The 12,590-nt window shown below is 43.8% G+C and overlaps 1 protein-coding gene across 10 annotated transcripts in view; it reads left to right on the top strand.

Annotated features, from left to right (window-relative positions):
- srgap2 (SLIT-ROBO Rho GTPase activating protein 2) overlaps nucleotides 1-12,418 on the top strand; it is a 50,936-nt gene extending 38,518 nt beyond the window's left edge. For 3 of the 10 annotated variants that reach the window (XM_035630779.2, XM_035630778.2, XM_035630774.2), the window contains 18 exons: nucleotides 153-281; nucleotides 1,276-1,497; nucleotides 1,580-1,681; nucleotides 1,813-2,010; nucleotides 2,153-2,237; nucleotides 2,756-2,783; nucleotides 3,040-3,070; nucleotides 3,786-3,846; nucleotides 4,063-4,140; nucleotides 4,260-4,394; nucleotides 4,484-4,589; nucleotides 5,787-6,011; nucleotides 6,636-6,715; nucleotides 7,089-7,287; nucleotides 8,471-8,617; nucleotides 8,781-8,991; nucleotides 9,083-9,193; nucleotides 9,277-12,418. In XM_035630779.2, coding sequence (XP_035486672.1) covers nucleotides 153-281; nucleotides 1,276-1,497; nucleotides 1,580-1,681; nucleotides 1,813-2,010; nucleotides 2,153-2,237; nucleotides 2,756-2,783; nucleotides 3,040-3,070; nucleotides 3,786-3,846; nucleotides 4,063-4,140; nucleotides 4,260-4,394; nucleotides 4,484-4,589; nucleotides 5,787-6,011; nucleotides 6,636-6,715; nucleotides 7,089-7,287; nucleotides 8,471-8,617; nucleotides 8,781-8,991; nucleotides 9,083-9,193; nucleotides 9,277-9,846 — 2,718 coding nt within the window. In that variant the 3' untranslated portion in view covers nucleotides 9,847-12,418. The remainder of the gene's footprint in view (nucleotides 1-152; nucleotides 282-1,275; nucleotides 1,498-1,579; nucleotides 1,682-1,812; nucleotides 2,011-2,152; nucleotides 2,238-2,755; nucleotides 2,784-3,039; nucleotides 3,071-3,785; nucleotides 3,847-4,062; nucleotides 4,141-4,259; nucleotides 4,395-4,483; nucleotides 4,590-5,786; nucleotides 6,012-6,635; nucleotides 6,716-7,088; nucleotides 7,288-8,470; nucleotides 8,618-8,780; nucleotides 8,992-9,082; nucleotides 9,194-9,276) is intronic. The other 7 variants (XM_035630781.2, XM_035630777.2, XM_035630780.2 and 4 more) reach the window with 5 other exon arrangements.
- The last annotated feature ends 172 nt before the right edge of the window (nucleotides 12,419-12,590 follow it).

The raw sequence follows: 12,590 nt of genomic DNA, 5'->3' as shown, positions 1-12,590 counted from the left end.
TCAATACTGAGGCGTTTCACTCAAACACCTATTATCCCTCTCCCTTCCTTTCCTCCCTCTACGTGTAATTACCCTGCATCTTTCACTCTTGCCTGATTTCTCTACTTCTCTCCTTTTTTCCAATCTCCTTCTCTCTTTCTCCCTCCCATCAGAGACAAGCTAAGTACACGGAGAACAAGCTGAAGGCCATCAAGGCCAGGAATGAGTACCTGCTCGCCCTCGAAGCCACCAACAGCTGCGTCTTCAAATATTACATCCGTGACCTATCCGACATCATTGACGTGAGTATAAACACACTTGGCTACTCTGTGGGAGCAGCCAACGATTGTAGATATGTTGTCCGTGTGTGTGTGTGTGTGTGTGTGTGTGTGTGTGTGTGTGTGTTTGTGTTTGTGTGTCTTTGTTTGTGTGTAAGTGGCCCTGAGACAATGTCCAATGAATGAATGGCTGTCTAATGAAATAATAAACAAAGATTCCAGTTTGTGAATAATGCACTGTGCATCTACTTGATCTAACCTTAATGCCGTGGAGAATAACAAATGAGATTGTAGTTGTATTGTGGAGCCTCCTGTTGTGAATGTGTGTGTGTCTGTGTGAGCTGTTCATTGCAGACAAGGAGAGCATTTTCCCACAGCAAAACTACGCTGTTTTTTTTGTGTTTTTTTTTATCAATTTCTCCATCTGAGTTTTACATTTACATTTTACAGACATTTTTTACTATTTTTTTGTTATCTTATAAGCATGTAAATGTGCTATATGTAAGTTTTCTCCGCCACCAAACATGGTTTCGAGCAAAGAGTTGCTTTTACAAGACAAAAGGTTTAAATACGCTTTCTGAGCAGTACTACTTCTTTAGGGACATCATAAAGGCATTTTTTTGATAAAAAATTATATATTGTTTGTACAATATTATTGTTTCTCGTTTGGACTATTTTCTCTAACTAAGCAACCAACATTACCAGATGTCATGTAACTGCAACATCCCTGTTTGAATGTCAGCAGGGGTCTGTTGCCTTTAATTTCGCCTGGTTCTCTCATCATGTTTCTACTGTCAAAGGCATAAAGGCAAAATATTTTTTATTATATTACTGTACCAATGTATGTTTCATGCCATGTATTCATATGTATGTGTGTGTGTGTGTGTGTGTGTGTGTGTGTGTGTGTGTGTGTGTGTGTGTGTGTGTGTGTGTGTGTGTGTGTGTGTGTGTGTGTGTGTGTGTGTGTGTGTGTGTGTGTGTGTGTGTGTGTGTGTGTGTGTGTGTGTGTGTGTGCCAGTGTTGTGACCTAGGCTACCATGCCAGCCTGCATCGCGCCCTGAGGACCTACTTATCTGCAGAACAGAATGTGGAGACGTCCAAACACACCGGCCTGGAGACACTGGATGGAGCTGCAGAGAGTCTGGAGCCCAATGGAGACAAACAGAAACTGATGGAGACCTACAACAATGTCTTCTGCCCCCCAGCTCGCTTCGACTTCCAGTCCCACATGGGAGACATGGTACGGTGCAAATGCTTGTGTGTGGCTCTGTCGGATTAAGTGCCTCCAGACATCAGTGACATTATATGTTTGCGTTTTGTAGATGGGCATGATGTGTGCACAGCAGCCGCTGGAAGGTGAGCTGCTCCAGAGGTGTCAGCAGCTGCAGTCCCGTCTCTCCACACTCAAGATTGAGAATGAAGAGGTCACACATCTTTCTGATTCTCTAATATTATTAACTCTACTGTGTTGTCTTCCACCCCTTGTAAATCTCCTGTGTGATAATTGCAGGTTTTTTATTTTTTATGTTGTCTTCTCTCTTATACTGCCCTTCAGGTGAAGAAAACTATGGAGGCCACTCTGTCCACCATCCAAGACATGGTGACGGTGGAGGACTATGATGTCTCTGAGTGCTTCCACCACAGCAACAGCATGGAATCCGTCAAGTCCACCTTCAGCGAATCCTATCTCAGCAAGCCGAGCCTAGCCAAGCGACGGGCCAATCAGCAGGAGACGGAGCAGTTTTACTTCACGGTCAGTGGCAGTTATGTATGATTCCTCAGAAGCATTAATGGGATCAATTGACAACGCTTTAAGCTTTACTGAAGTTATGAGCATAATCTGCACCTTATTGTGACTCCAGCGTGTGGTTGTGTGTGTGTGTGTGTCTTTGTAGAAGCTGAAAGAGTTTCTGGAAGGCAGGAACCTGATCACCAAGCTGGAGGCCAAGCATGACCTCATCCAGAAGACCCTGGGAGAGAGTGAGTGCGGACAGCTCGAGTGTCCTTCATACCTTGTTAGACATTGTCCTTGTGGGAGCTCCGCAGCAGGAGGGAGATGGATTCAGGAAAGGTCTGGTGCCCTAGAGGCAGAAAAGAGAGCGGGTCAGAGAAACGAGTAGTGCATCAGGACACTTCAGAACTCATGCAGTGAAGCAGAATGAGTTTAATAAAGCTAATAATCACAAGCTGTGTGTGTTGAGGGCTAGGTCACAGTGACAGTGACCATATGTAGATGCAGCTGTATGTTTATGTATCTTTTGTTTTTTTTGAGGGGGGGTGGGTATTCCCTAAGCACTGAATTTGTCTGTTTCCACAAGCTTGAGGAAAATGGAAGCTTAAACAGGCAGTTTGCACCATGTTTCTGTTCCATCTGAAGCTGTTTCTTCGTGTGTCGCCCTCCTACTATAACTGCCTATCTCCTTCTCCCTCCTTCCCGTCAAACCCCTCGCTCCCTCCTCTTGCTCCCCTCCCCCTCTTCCTGTTTCTCCCTCTTTTAGGTCAGAAGACTGACTGTTGCCTTGCCAGGTAGGTGTGGTGAAGGAAGGAAACATGCTCACACACAGACACACTTGCATATACCATAGCGACATTTGAGCTTGATTTCTTGGCAACTGGGGGTATTATTTTCTCTCTCACTGTTTATAGATCTCCCCAACACATGTGCATATGACTCTGAGTTTACAAATAGAGCATTACCAGAGTTGTGAGCAAAAATAGACTTTCTCTTGAGACATAATGACAGAGGGCTCTTACTTTCTCTCCCCCCTCTCCCTCTGTGCAGTGGACGGAGGAACTCAACAGTGCGGAAGCAGGTAATTATCTGTCATAAGATTGTGTGCAAGTTTGTTTCTGAGTGCCTGTGAGATTTTCGGCTGCAGACCGGCTGTTATGCCTTTAAAAAAACAAAAACTCAAGCCATATGTTCTGTCACAATATCCTCCGCCCACGCGATGCATTGGTTGACAGCATTTTGTTTGTGATCATCACATCCCTCTGATTCATTGAAAAATGTGCAGTATTTGTCTATAGCTGCAGCCTGGTCTGTTGGTGGACAGTCATGCAATCTGAAACAAAACAAGTGATCAAAAGAAGGTGCCCAGTTGCAGTATCTCATTTTTGTGGCTCCCTCTTGTGGGTGATATAAGACATAATCTCTTACTTCACAGACAAATCAACTGTTCATGTCAAAATATAGTTTAATAATCAACTTATACAAGTACAGTTGTATTCCTATAACAATTATGTACATGTATTGTCTGACAAACATGCCACAGCCTCACCTCCCAGAGATTAATGGAAACCCCCCAAACAAACAAAGGAAAAGGAGAAAAGCGCTGTCTCCTAGCAACAGCTGGGTACTGTGCCCACTCTCTCTCTCCCCCATGTCTGATACCCATTCCTCATAAATGTGTGCACCGATGCATGTGCGTGCGTAGACGTGTGTGTGGAAATTCTCCTGACAAGAAGTGTGCCGTGTTACATTTCCACAACAGTATCCTGTCTTGTCTCTCCCTCCCCCTGTTTTAGGACTTGGGTGAGGCCATTCCTCTGATGGTTGAGAGCTGCATCTGCTTCATCAGTCGCCATGGTGAGGGAAATTTTCTCGTGAAGTGATAGGTCTACCGTCGGCTTTCCCGATTGGCTACGTTGTTGTCAAGTGTGATTGGTTGTGGATCAACTTCAGCTGGGAATTTCACCAGAACTTCGTAGCTTTGAACAACCAGGATGCAACATATCCACAACTTTTCAATTCTGGAAATGAATAAGGGGTCTTAATGACAACTCTTTGTTTTTATCTATGTAGGTCTCCAGCACGAGGGCATCTTCAGAGTGTCGGGCTCCCAGGTGGAAGTCAACGACATCAAGAATGCATTTGAGAGAGGTACAACTGATAGCCGACAGGAAAAGGGAGCATTTTAAAGAGAACGTGTTTACCCAATTTCTTTATTATCCTTTTCTCTCCCACTCCCTCTTCCTGTCTCGCTGCTCATCCGGCTGTAGGTGAAGACCCGTTGGCAGGGGACCAGAATGACCATGACATGGACTCCATTGCTGGTGTCCTGAAGCTCTACTTTAGAGGACTAGACCACGCCCTCTTCCCCAAAGAAGTCTTTCATGACCTCATATCCTGTGTCTGTGAGTGTTGCATCCTTTAGTTGTTGGTTTTGTGTGTGCTTGATTGTGTTATTAATCTCCTGGGTGTTGTGGCTGTGTTCTTTTTCCAGCGATGGAGAGCCTCCAGGAGAGGGCAGTCCACATAAAGAAGGTTCTGCAATCTCTGCCAAACAAAACCCTCATCATTATGAGATACCTGTTTGCCTTTCTCAACCAGTGAGTAGTGGGACACAGACATGAAAGGAGAAACTAAGAAATGATTGACACACACAATAGCAAGTACATGTACAAGTTTTGTCAGGTTTGCTTAACCATGGTCTGACAAAAAGAGCAACAAATATTCAAGGTTAAGCATCCAACCCACATCAAGTCTGGTTAGTGTATGTAGAAAAATTAAATATGTATTTGTCCACACACAATAACAATTACCATAAACCACAAAAATGAACCTAGCACTATAGAACTTACTATTATAGAAACTTTCTGAAGATGGTGTTTCTTTACCTCATAAAGTAATAAAGCCTGACACAACCTTTCAGCAGCTCTCTTCTGATCCACTAACATTACCCAATACACACTCAATAGATTCATAAACACCAGAAAGTGTTCAGAAGAACTTCCTCTGGACTTCTAACACTAACTCTAAACATCATTTAACCTTTGTGGAAAGTCACAATAATTCACAATAATTCCATAAGTCCAAAGTGCAAAAACAATATTTCCACCACTTCACTGCAGCACAGAAAGCTTTCATTCTTGAGGAAGTTTTATTTCCCACTTAAAGTCAAGTTTATTTGTATGGTTCAATAACACATACAGTGTCTCAATGGGATTCACATCAGCCACAAACACTAGTTCTTAAAAAAGACAAGGACGAACTGCGGAAAAAAAAGAATTGACATTGACAGAAGGGAGTTTTGTACAAAGGTAGTTCAAATAGAGACACACATTAACGTCGGTGTCATAGTAAATTAAGTGAAAGGTAGTTTTTTTGGTGCAGCTTTGTCTTAATATATTTTAATACTCAAAACACACTGACCATCAGTTTTAGACACAGAAAAACACATTCTAAAATCCAAGACAAAGCCTTTCAGAAAAGAGAGGTAGCAACAGGGAGAGAAAGATGAAGCAGAATGTAGGGGACCTGAAATTTGAGACGCCTGAGTAAACTAACTGATCCCAGAGAGCTCAGGAGACGGAGGAGCTTCTTCGATGCTCCTGCGTTTTCTCACACACTGAGACACAGACACATCATCACAGTCTCTCCATCACCACATAGTACAAATGAACTGATGTGTTGATGCAGGCCTAGCCAGCATTTACTGTTGAACCTTTTTTAAAAGCTGGCATGTTTGAAGGTTATAAGGATGTGACAATGCCCTTCTAAATGACTCTGCTTTCCCTTCCCCTCAGCCTGTCTCAGTACAGCGAGGATAACATGATGGACCCCTACAACCTGGCCATCTGTTTCGGTCCCACCCTGATGTCTGTCCCAGAGGGCAACGACCAGGTATCTTGCCAGGCTCACGTCAACGAGCTCATTAAGACTATCATCATCCACCACGACACCATCTTCCCCGGACCACCGGACCTGCAGGGCCCCGTCTACGCCCTCCCTGGAACTGGAGAGGATTTCTGGTGAGAGCTGGGGAACACGAGGTGTATGTATATGCGCAAAGTTTGAGGAGCGATGAGTCAGGGTATGAACTGTGAAGCCAGTAGGAGGGTGGAAGTGGGGGGGCAGGTGGGGGACTTAGGGGCTGCTGTGGAGTGATGGGTGCTCTGCTCAGGGCCAGGGGGCCACGAGGATCAGCTTACCCTCCATCACATTGGAGATTAAAGTACCTCCTGACCACATCAGCATGGGAGAGCACAGAATACACACACACACAAACACCACCATGCACATAATTTTCAATTTTACTGTGATAACAAGGGTCGGCACCAGTTATTATGATTACTGCCAGTCAGAGCGGTTGTTTAGGCTGTAAGTCACACTGGAGGACAAGCTCAGTCTCAGCTGTAGAAAGTGTCGACAGAAACATTCATCACGGTGCTATGGCTGAGCTTTGTCGCACCCAGAAGGCCATGACCAGGACTTATCCACAATTAAAGAAAGTAAAAAAAATGCCAACAGAGCCCCTCTGCTCTGAACCCTTGATGTGTTGGTATGAGCTCAAGCTGTAAGTCATCAAGACAATGACAGTCTGACATTTTTATGGTCGTCTTCCTAATATTATTTTCCCTCTGTGTCCACTTCAGTGACAGTCCACACTGTGAGCCCCCCCTGGTGGAAGAGCCTGCGCCTGACGCTGTCTCTGTCATCCACAACAGCGAAGATGGTGAATAACATGCACACACGCACATACACACACACACGCACACACACACACACACACACACACACACACACACACACACCAATTAACGAGATCTCACCCTGCTTTTCTCACCAGTCGTTCTGGCTTCAACATTTAGAACCAGCTCACATCCTGCTCCCAGTTATCTGATTAATTTGCTGCTCTGTTACTGCTCTGCATTTTTTTTTGTACCTTTGCACAGTAACCATTTATATATAGCAGCACTAACCTGCTATGCACTAATCTGGCTTCCTGTCTCTTCCACCTTTTTTTTTTCTCTCTCTCTCTCTCATTTGTTGCCGCCCTCTGCTTCTCTGTCACTTCCTGTCTCTGTCCACCATTCTCTGAATCTCAGGCTCCTTGACTGTTTCAGAGTCCGACCCAATCGAGGCCATCGCTCGGTTCGACTATTCCGGACGGACCAGTCGGGAGCTGTCGTTCAAAAAGGGTGCCTCTCTGCTTGTGTATCAGCGAGCCTCCGACGACTGGTGGGAGGGACGACACAATGGAGTGGATGGACTTGTACCACATCAATATATTGTGCTCCAAGACATGTAAGATGTGTTCGAGTCACTCTAATATTTGAGCACGGGACATGATAATAATGCCGTTTTTCAGCCAGGTTGGGCTATATGTCATGTAGCATATGTATGTCCAGTTCCAACATTAGCAGTTGTTAACTTAGTAGTATAGAAGAAACGTCATGAATTCAGCATTCATTTAATTTGCTCGCCAAGAGCCTTTTCCATTAATGGAAGGCGTCACCAATGTCAACACTTTTTTTGTTTCTATTTCTATCGCTTCTTTGCTTAAAACTGAAGTAAGAATGCTGCCCAGCTAGCCCCAGCCCAAATTGTCATTTTGCAATATAGAGTGACTGTAGCATCTAATCTGCCCTAAAGAAGTATTTGCTAAGTGGTCATAAATATAACCTCTTGTACAGTAAACACAACAATGGCTGAAGAAGCTCTACGCTAGCAACCAACACCAAAACCCACTCCTGGCAACATGGAGGTTTGGCAGCAGAGAAAACGTACACAGTAGTTGTCAACCTGTGTGTTATTTTCACATTCTTTGTAAATTTTGATTATGATAATATTTTCCATACCACTTCGGTTGCATAGTTTCGGGAAACGCTAACACTGGGCAAACAGCCTCCTACATAAACCATAAACAGAAATGATGTCACACAACACGTGTGCTTTAGTCTGAACAATAGTAAACACTGAAAGTAGTTCACTGGAAATCCCCGTAGCTAAGTAGGTTGATCTGCTATGATAAAAAAAACCATCATATCATGAAGACAGAAAGAAAGATGGAATATTGTATTCACGCAAGTAGAGTGGCTTGTTTCCACAAGTGTCATTCTGTTTTTTCTTTTTTTTTTACACTTTACAACATGATGGTTTGAATCTCAAAGGTTACAAACTGCACATAGACCAAATGTGGCTCATTTCTGCACAGCTGCCAAGTAGTGGACTACAGTGATTTACAGTGGCTGTGCATCAAAGTTAAAACAGATAAGTGTGGAAAGTCATCTTGACCCATCAACCAGTCCTTGACTGAAATATAAGCATAATACCAAGGTTGACAAATACAAGAATCCCCCTCTAAGTTGCTTCCTCCTTATGTCATTCTACTTTGGGCAGTTTGGATGGTTGCTAGTGAGAAGTGGAACAGAAGTCATCGTTGTCTTCCACAGCAATGATTTATTTAGTAACAGAACGATTGTTTTAGGTCTGATGGGGGACGGGGAGGTTCAAAGCCTGATGTTGACTCCAGGGACCTGCTGGAAGAGAGGGTCTCCACTAGAGGCAGCGCCGCCTCTCCCACTGGAGCTCATGTGGCTGACATCTACCTGGCCAACCTGAACAAGTGCGTGGGGTAATTGTTTGTTTTTTATGTTGTTTTTCTTGCAAGCGTTTTTTTTTTTCTTTCTTTTGAGACTTTTTGACAGCATAACAGGATTTTTACTGAGCCCTTAAACTGAATCACAATATCACTGTTAATAATACCAAATTGTAACTAAAATATTTGTCTTGTTCAGGTTGAGGAAGCGCCCAGAGTCTGGGAGCATCCGGAGAACGCTCCGGAGCTCAGAGAGTGACAGCACCAGTCCAGGAACCAGTGGAGGAGGAGTGAGAACAGCATCTCTTCCAGTCGGGGGGGCTCTGGTGAAAGAAACTGGAGACAAACGACCCGTCAGCGCTCATAGCATCCTCAACTCGGTCACTCGCCACTCCTCGCTCAAGACCAAGGTACTGTGATATCTTACTGTACCTTCTACAAATTATTGTGACACTGGTTTATTAATTTTTTCATTTAATTGGGCCCACTATGAACATTCAGGTGGAGAGTCCGCAGTTAAGGAAGACGACTGCAGCAGGGCGCTCCAAGAGCTTCAGTAACCACCGACCCCTGGACCCAGAGGTCATTGCCCAGGTAGAGCAAAGCTCACAGGTGATGCTCTCACCTCACTAACTTACTCACCACAATGTCTGCAGCTGATGTTTGTGTGTTAACTTTGTGTCTGTCTGTTGCAGGACATTGAAGCGGCAATGAGCTCTGCCCTCAGTGAGCTCAGTAAGTCGGAGAGACAGAGCACTTCCAAACATACACACACCCCTGACGTGGTCCTGGACACACTGGAGCAGCTGAAAGGTGTGGGCGGCGGAGGAGGAGGAGGAGCCTCGGAGCCCTCCAGCCCACTTCACTCCCGTCTATTGCGGGACAGTGAGGGGGGCTCCTCGCATGCACACCCACTTCAGCGCAGCGCCTCCTCTGCTAGCGACGTGCCCTCCTCCTTCCGCCCCACCAAGAGCCAGCCGCGGAGCCCCCTGCCCTCTGCCACATCCCCCTCCCTCTCCTCCTCCTCCCTCTCCTCCTCTGTACCGTCCTTTAGAGAGCTGCGCCCCCCAGCAACGAGACCCAAGCCCGTGGTTTTCCCAAAGGGCGGAGGAGGGGGTGGCAGTCCAGCGATGGGCTCCCCGACCTCCACTGTTCCCCTTACACCTCCACCTCCCCCTCCACCTGGAGGCCACACACACTCTCTCCCTCACACTCCTCCTCCTCCGCCTCCTCCCCAGCCTAATGACAAATCCTGCCCAGCTTAACACCCCTTGATCTGAACAATACTTATTCATACAGACTCTTCTTCCAGGTGCTAGAAGCACTTCATTAGTTTCACAGACGAGCCCTAACCCACTACTCATGTAGCATTCACTTCTCGGTGTGAAGGCGAATTCTTATGCGATGCCTTGTTCCCTTCAGAGGTTTTCCTGCCTGGTCCTGGCAGCTCTTAAACGTCTCAAGGTGTAGGTTAGTGAACACCCTTCAAAGACACTTCTTTTTTTTCTGCTTCATCACAGAGAATCCAGTGATCACTGGATTTTTAAAATCTTTCATAAGGGAACAGGACTCAGGATTGACTCCTACACCTAGAGCTTACATACACTAGTTTGTGATGTTTGAAATTGTGTTTGAGTGGGCGTGTAAGAGTGTTACTTGCCTTTACACAGATCTATATGAGGAACAAAAAGCACTGTTTGATTTTTGTACAGTAGGTATGACAGGTTTTTTTCTCTTCTTAATGAACCCATGACTAGCGGACTGGAAGGGAGTGTTTGATTCCTAAGGGTAGACTGTGAAATGCTTACTTCTCGCTCTGTGTAGAACATTACACACACTGACTTGCTGCTTCAGAAGTGGAAGACTGTAGATAAAGGTGGACTTATTGGATAATGAGAGAAAACTGGGCCAAATATCAGTGTAAGTCATGTGATCAAGAGCTTTATATTATCTTTTCTTCCAGTGTTTGATATGTTGCAGATTCTTTTTATTTTATTTAATTACTGTTCAGTACTAGTACCACAACAGTAGCATAACAGGAGCAGTTATTCTCCAATATATGTAATGGCTGACAGTAATTCTAAATCAATATATAGCAATAAAAAAAAAAATGAAAGCTGGTATTTTGAAGCATCCTGCTGTGTCTCTCCTGCAGCTCTATTTTGTGTGTAGGGGACCACTGAAACCCAGCATTTTTATATGTGATGTTGGACTATGCACCACACACAAGTCGGTGTGTGGTAGTGTTTTGTGGCAGCTAAACGCCTTTCAGGTTTTCCTCGCATGCTGGGGCCACAGACAGCAGCCGCAGTGGCGAGCTGGCTGATTGCATCAGTTTATGTATCTGCAGTACCAGCTTCGAACAAAGACACAGCCTGCTCCTTTAAATATATACTAAAGACTTAACAGAAAAAAAGAGGGTTTTATTATTCTAATGGTGTGTATGTACGTTTAATAATCATGACTGGAAGCATGGAGCTGAGGATCCACCCGTGTGCATTTAGAAAGCACAACCAACCACCTCATCCAGTGCGCTCTTATAACTACTTTTTTTTTGTTCAGGTGTTTATTAATGCTCAGAATCTGTTATGGTTAAATGTGGAACAGAGTAGCCGTCTGGATGTGTGCGCCTGTAAGCATGTGTGGATGTAGAGTATATATGCACCTCACCTCACCCCAGCCCTGCCCACTCATCATAAAGGGATGCTACCCAACAGCAGCAGCTACCTGCAGACACACAGGAAAACACGTCTCTGTTCTGGAGTACCAGCAGCCTGAATAAAAAAGAAATATGCACTGTGTATGTGTGTGATCAGATAAAAAGCCTGCAGGGATTCATAAAATGTTGTCTTGTCTTCAGTCACTGCTGTAACATCTGTGGCAAACCGGCTTTAAGTCGAAACAGGATGAGGAAACCCATCTCCAAGGACTTAAACCCACTTTTGTTTTTCCTGATAATGTTTGATGATAATGCAAATTAGATCTGGTGATGGATTATAGGATAAGTTAATCATTCTTTTTTTTAAACTGACTTCAAATGTGGGGATAGGACATTTAGGGTAAACTGAATTTTTCATTGTAGTTCACTTTCTTGAGAAAGTATTGAACTAATTTTACCCTGGTCAGTGTTCTCATATAGTCCCTTTAATCATACCTTTCCCCTTCTCCACAACTGTTTGCAAAAAAAAAAGTACAGCACATACTGCATTCCTGTATGCTCTTCACCAGGTAATGAATTATAATTGTTATAAAGTTGTTTTTACCCTTAATCTGTATACTGTTTGTGTATTACCTGGTATATTTGTGTTGCTCTTACCTCATTGTGACAACTGGAGGGACTGTGACTGTGTGAGTGTTTGTGGTCAACACGTGAACACTCACACAATGGACATGCATGTGGGTGTACGGTGTGTTTTGTCCTGGCTGTGCTGTCAAGAGGAGCCGGGACCCTCTGCGATCTCAAATCAATCGTCATGCACTTGAACAACTTTGCTTGTGTGTGGACTAACTTGCGTGTGGGGATGATTTGTCGGAGTTGAATATTGTTAAATATGCATTTTCTTTTGTGTGTTTCCAGTTGAAAACAGCAGAACTAAAAAAAAAAGAAGACTGTAATGTCAAATCTATTTATAGTTGTCTCTGTATTACTGGAGAATCCTGTGTTCAGATGTACTTTGTATATACAATGTTGTACATTACAGAGGTACACTCTTTTTTTGGTACAATATTGTACAGTAATAGCAATAGTAGTTTAATCAAATAGGCCTTATATGATTCTATGTGTAGTTCTTGTAGTAGATAAGTTTTTTTTAATAAACATTGCTTGCTATAAAGATTTTCAATTTGTTTGTTTATTTATCTCAATATCTCACAATTACAACACTTAATATCATCATTTCAATTCACTATCTCATATTGACTATCTCATAATTATGAATTTTTGTCTCATAACTTTTTATACTATAATTTGAATTTTCTATCTCATAACTGACTCTTTAATCTCATAATT

The sequence above is a fragment of the Scophthalmus maximus genome, chromosome 6 (assembly GCF_022379125.1).
Source record: "Scophthalmus maximus strain ysfricsl-2021 chromosome 6, ASM2237912v1, whole genome shotgun sequence".
In the NCBI taxonomy this organism is placed as follows: Eukaryota; Metazoa; Chordata; class Actinopteri; order Pleuronectiformes; family Scophthalmidae; genus Scophthalmus; species Scophthalmus maximus.
This window is presented reverse-complemented; position numbering and strand designations above follow the sequence as displayed.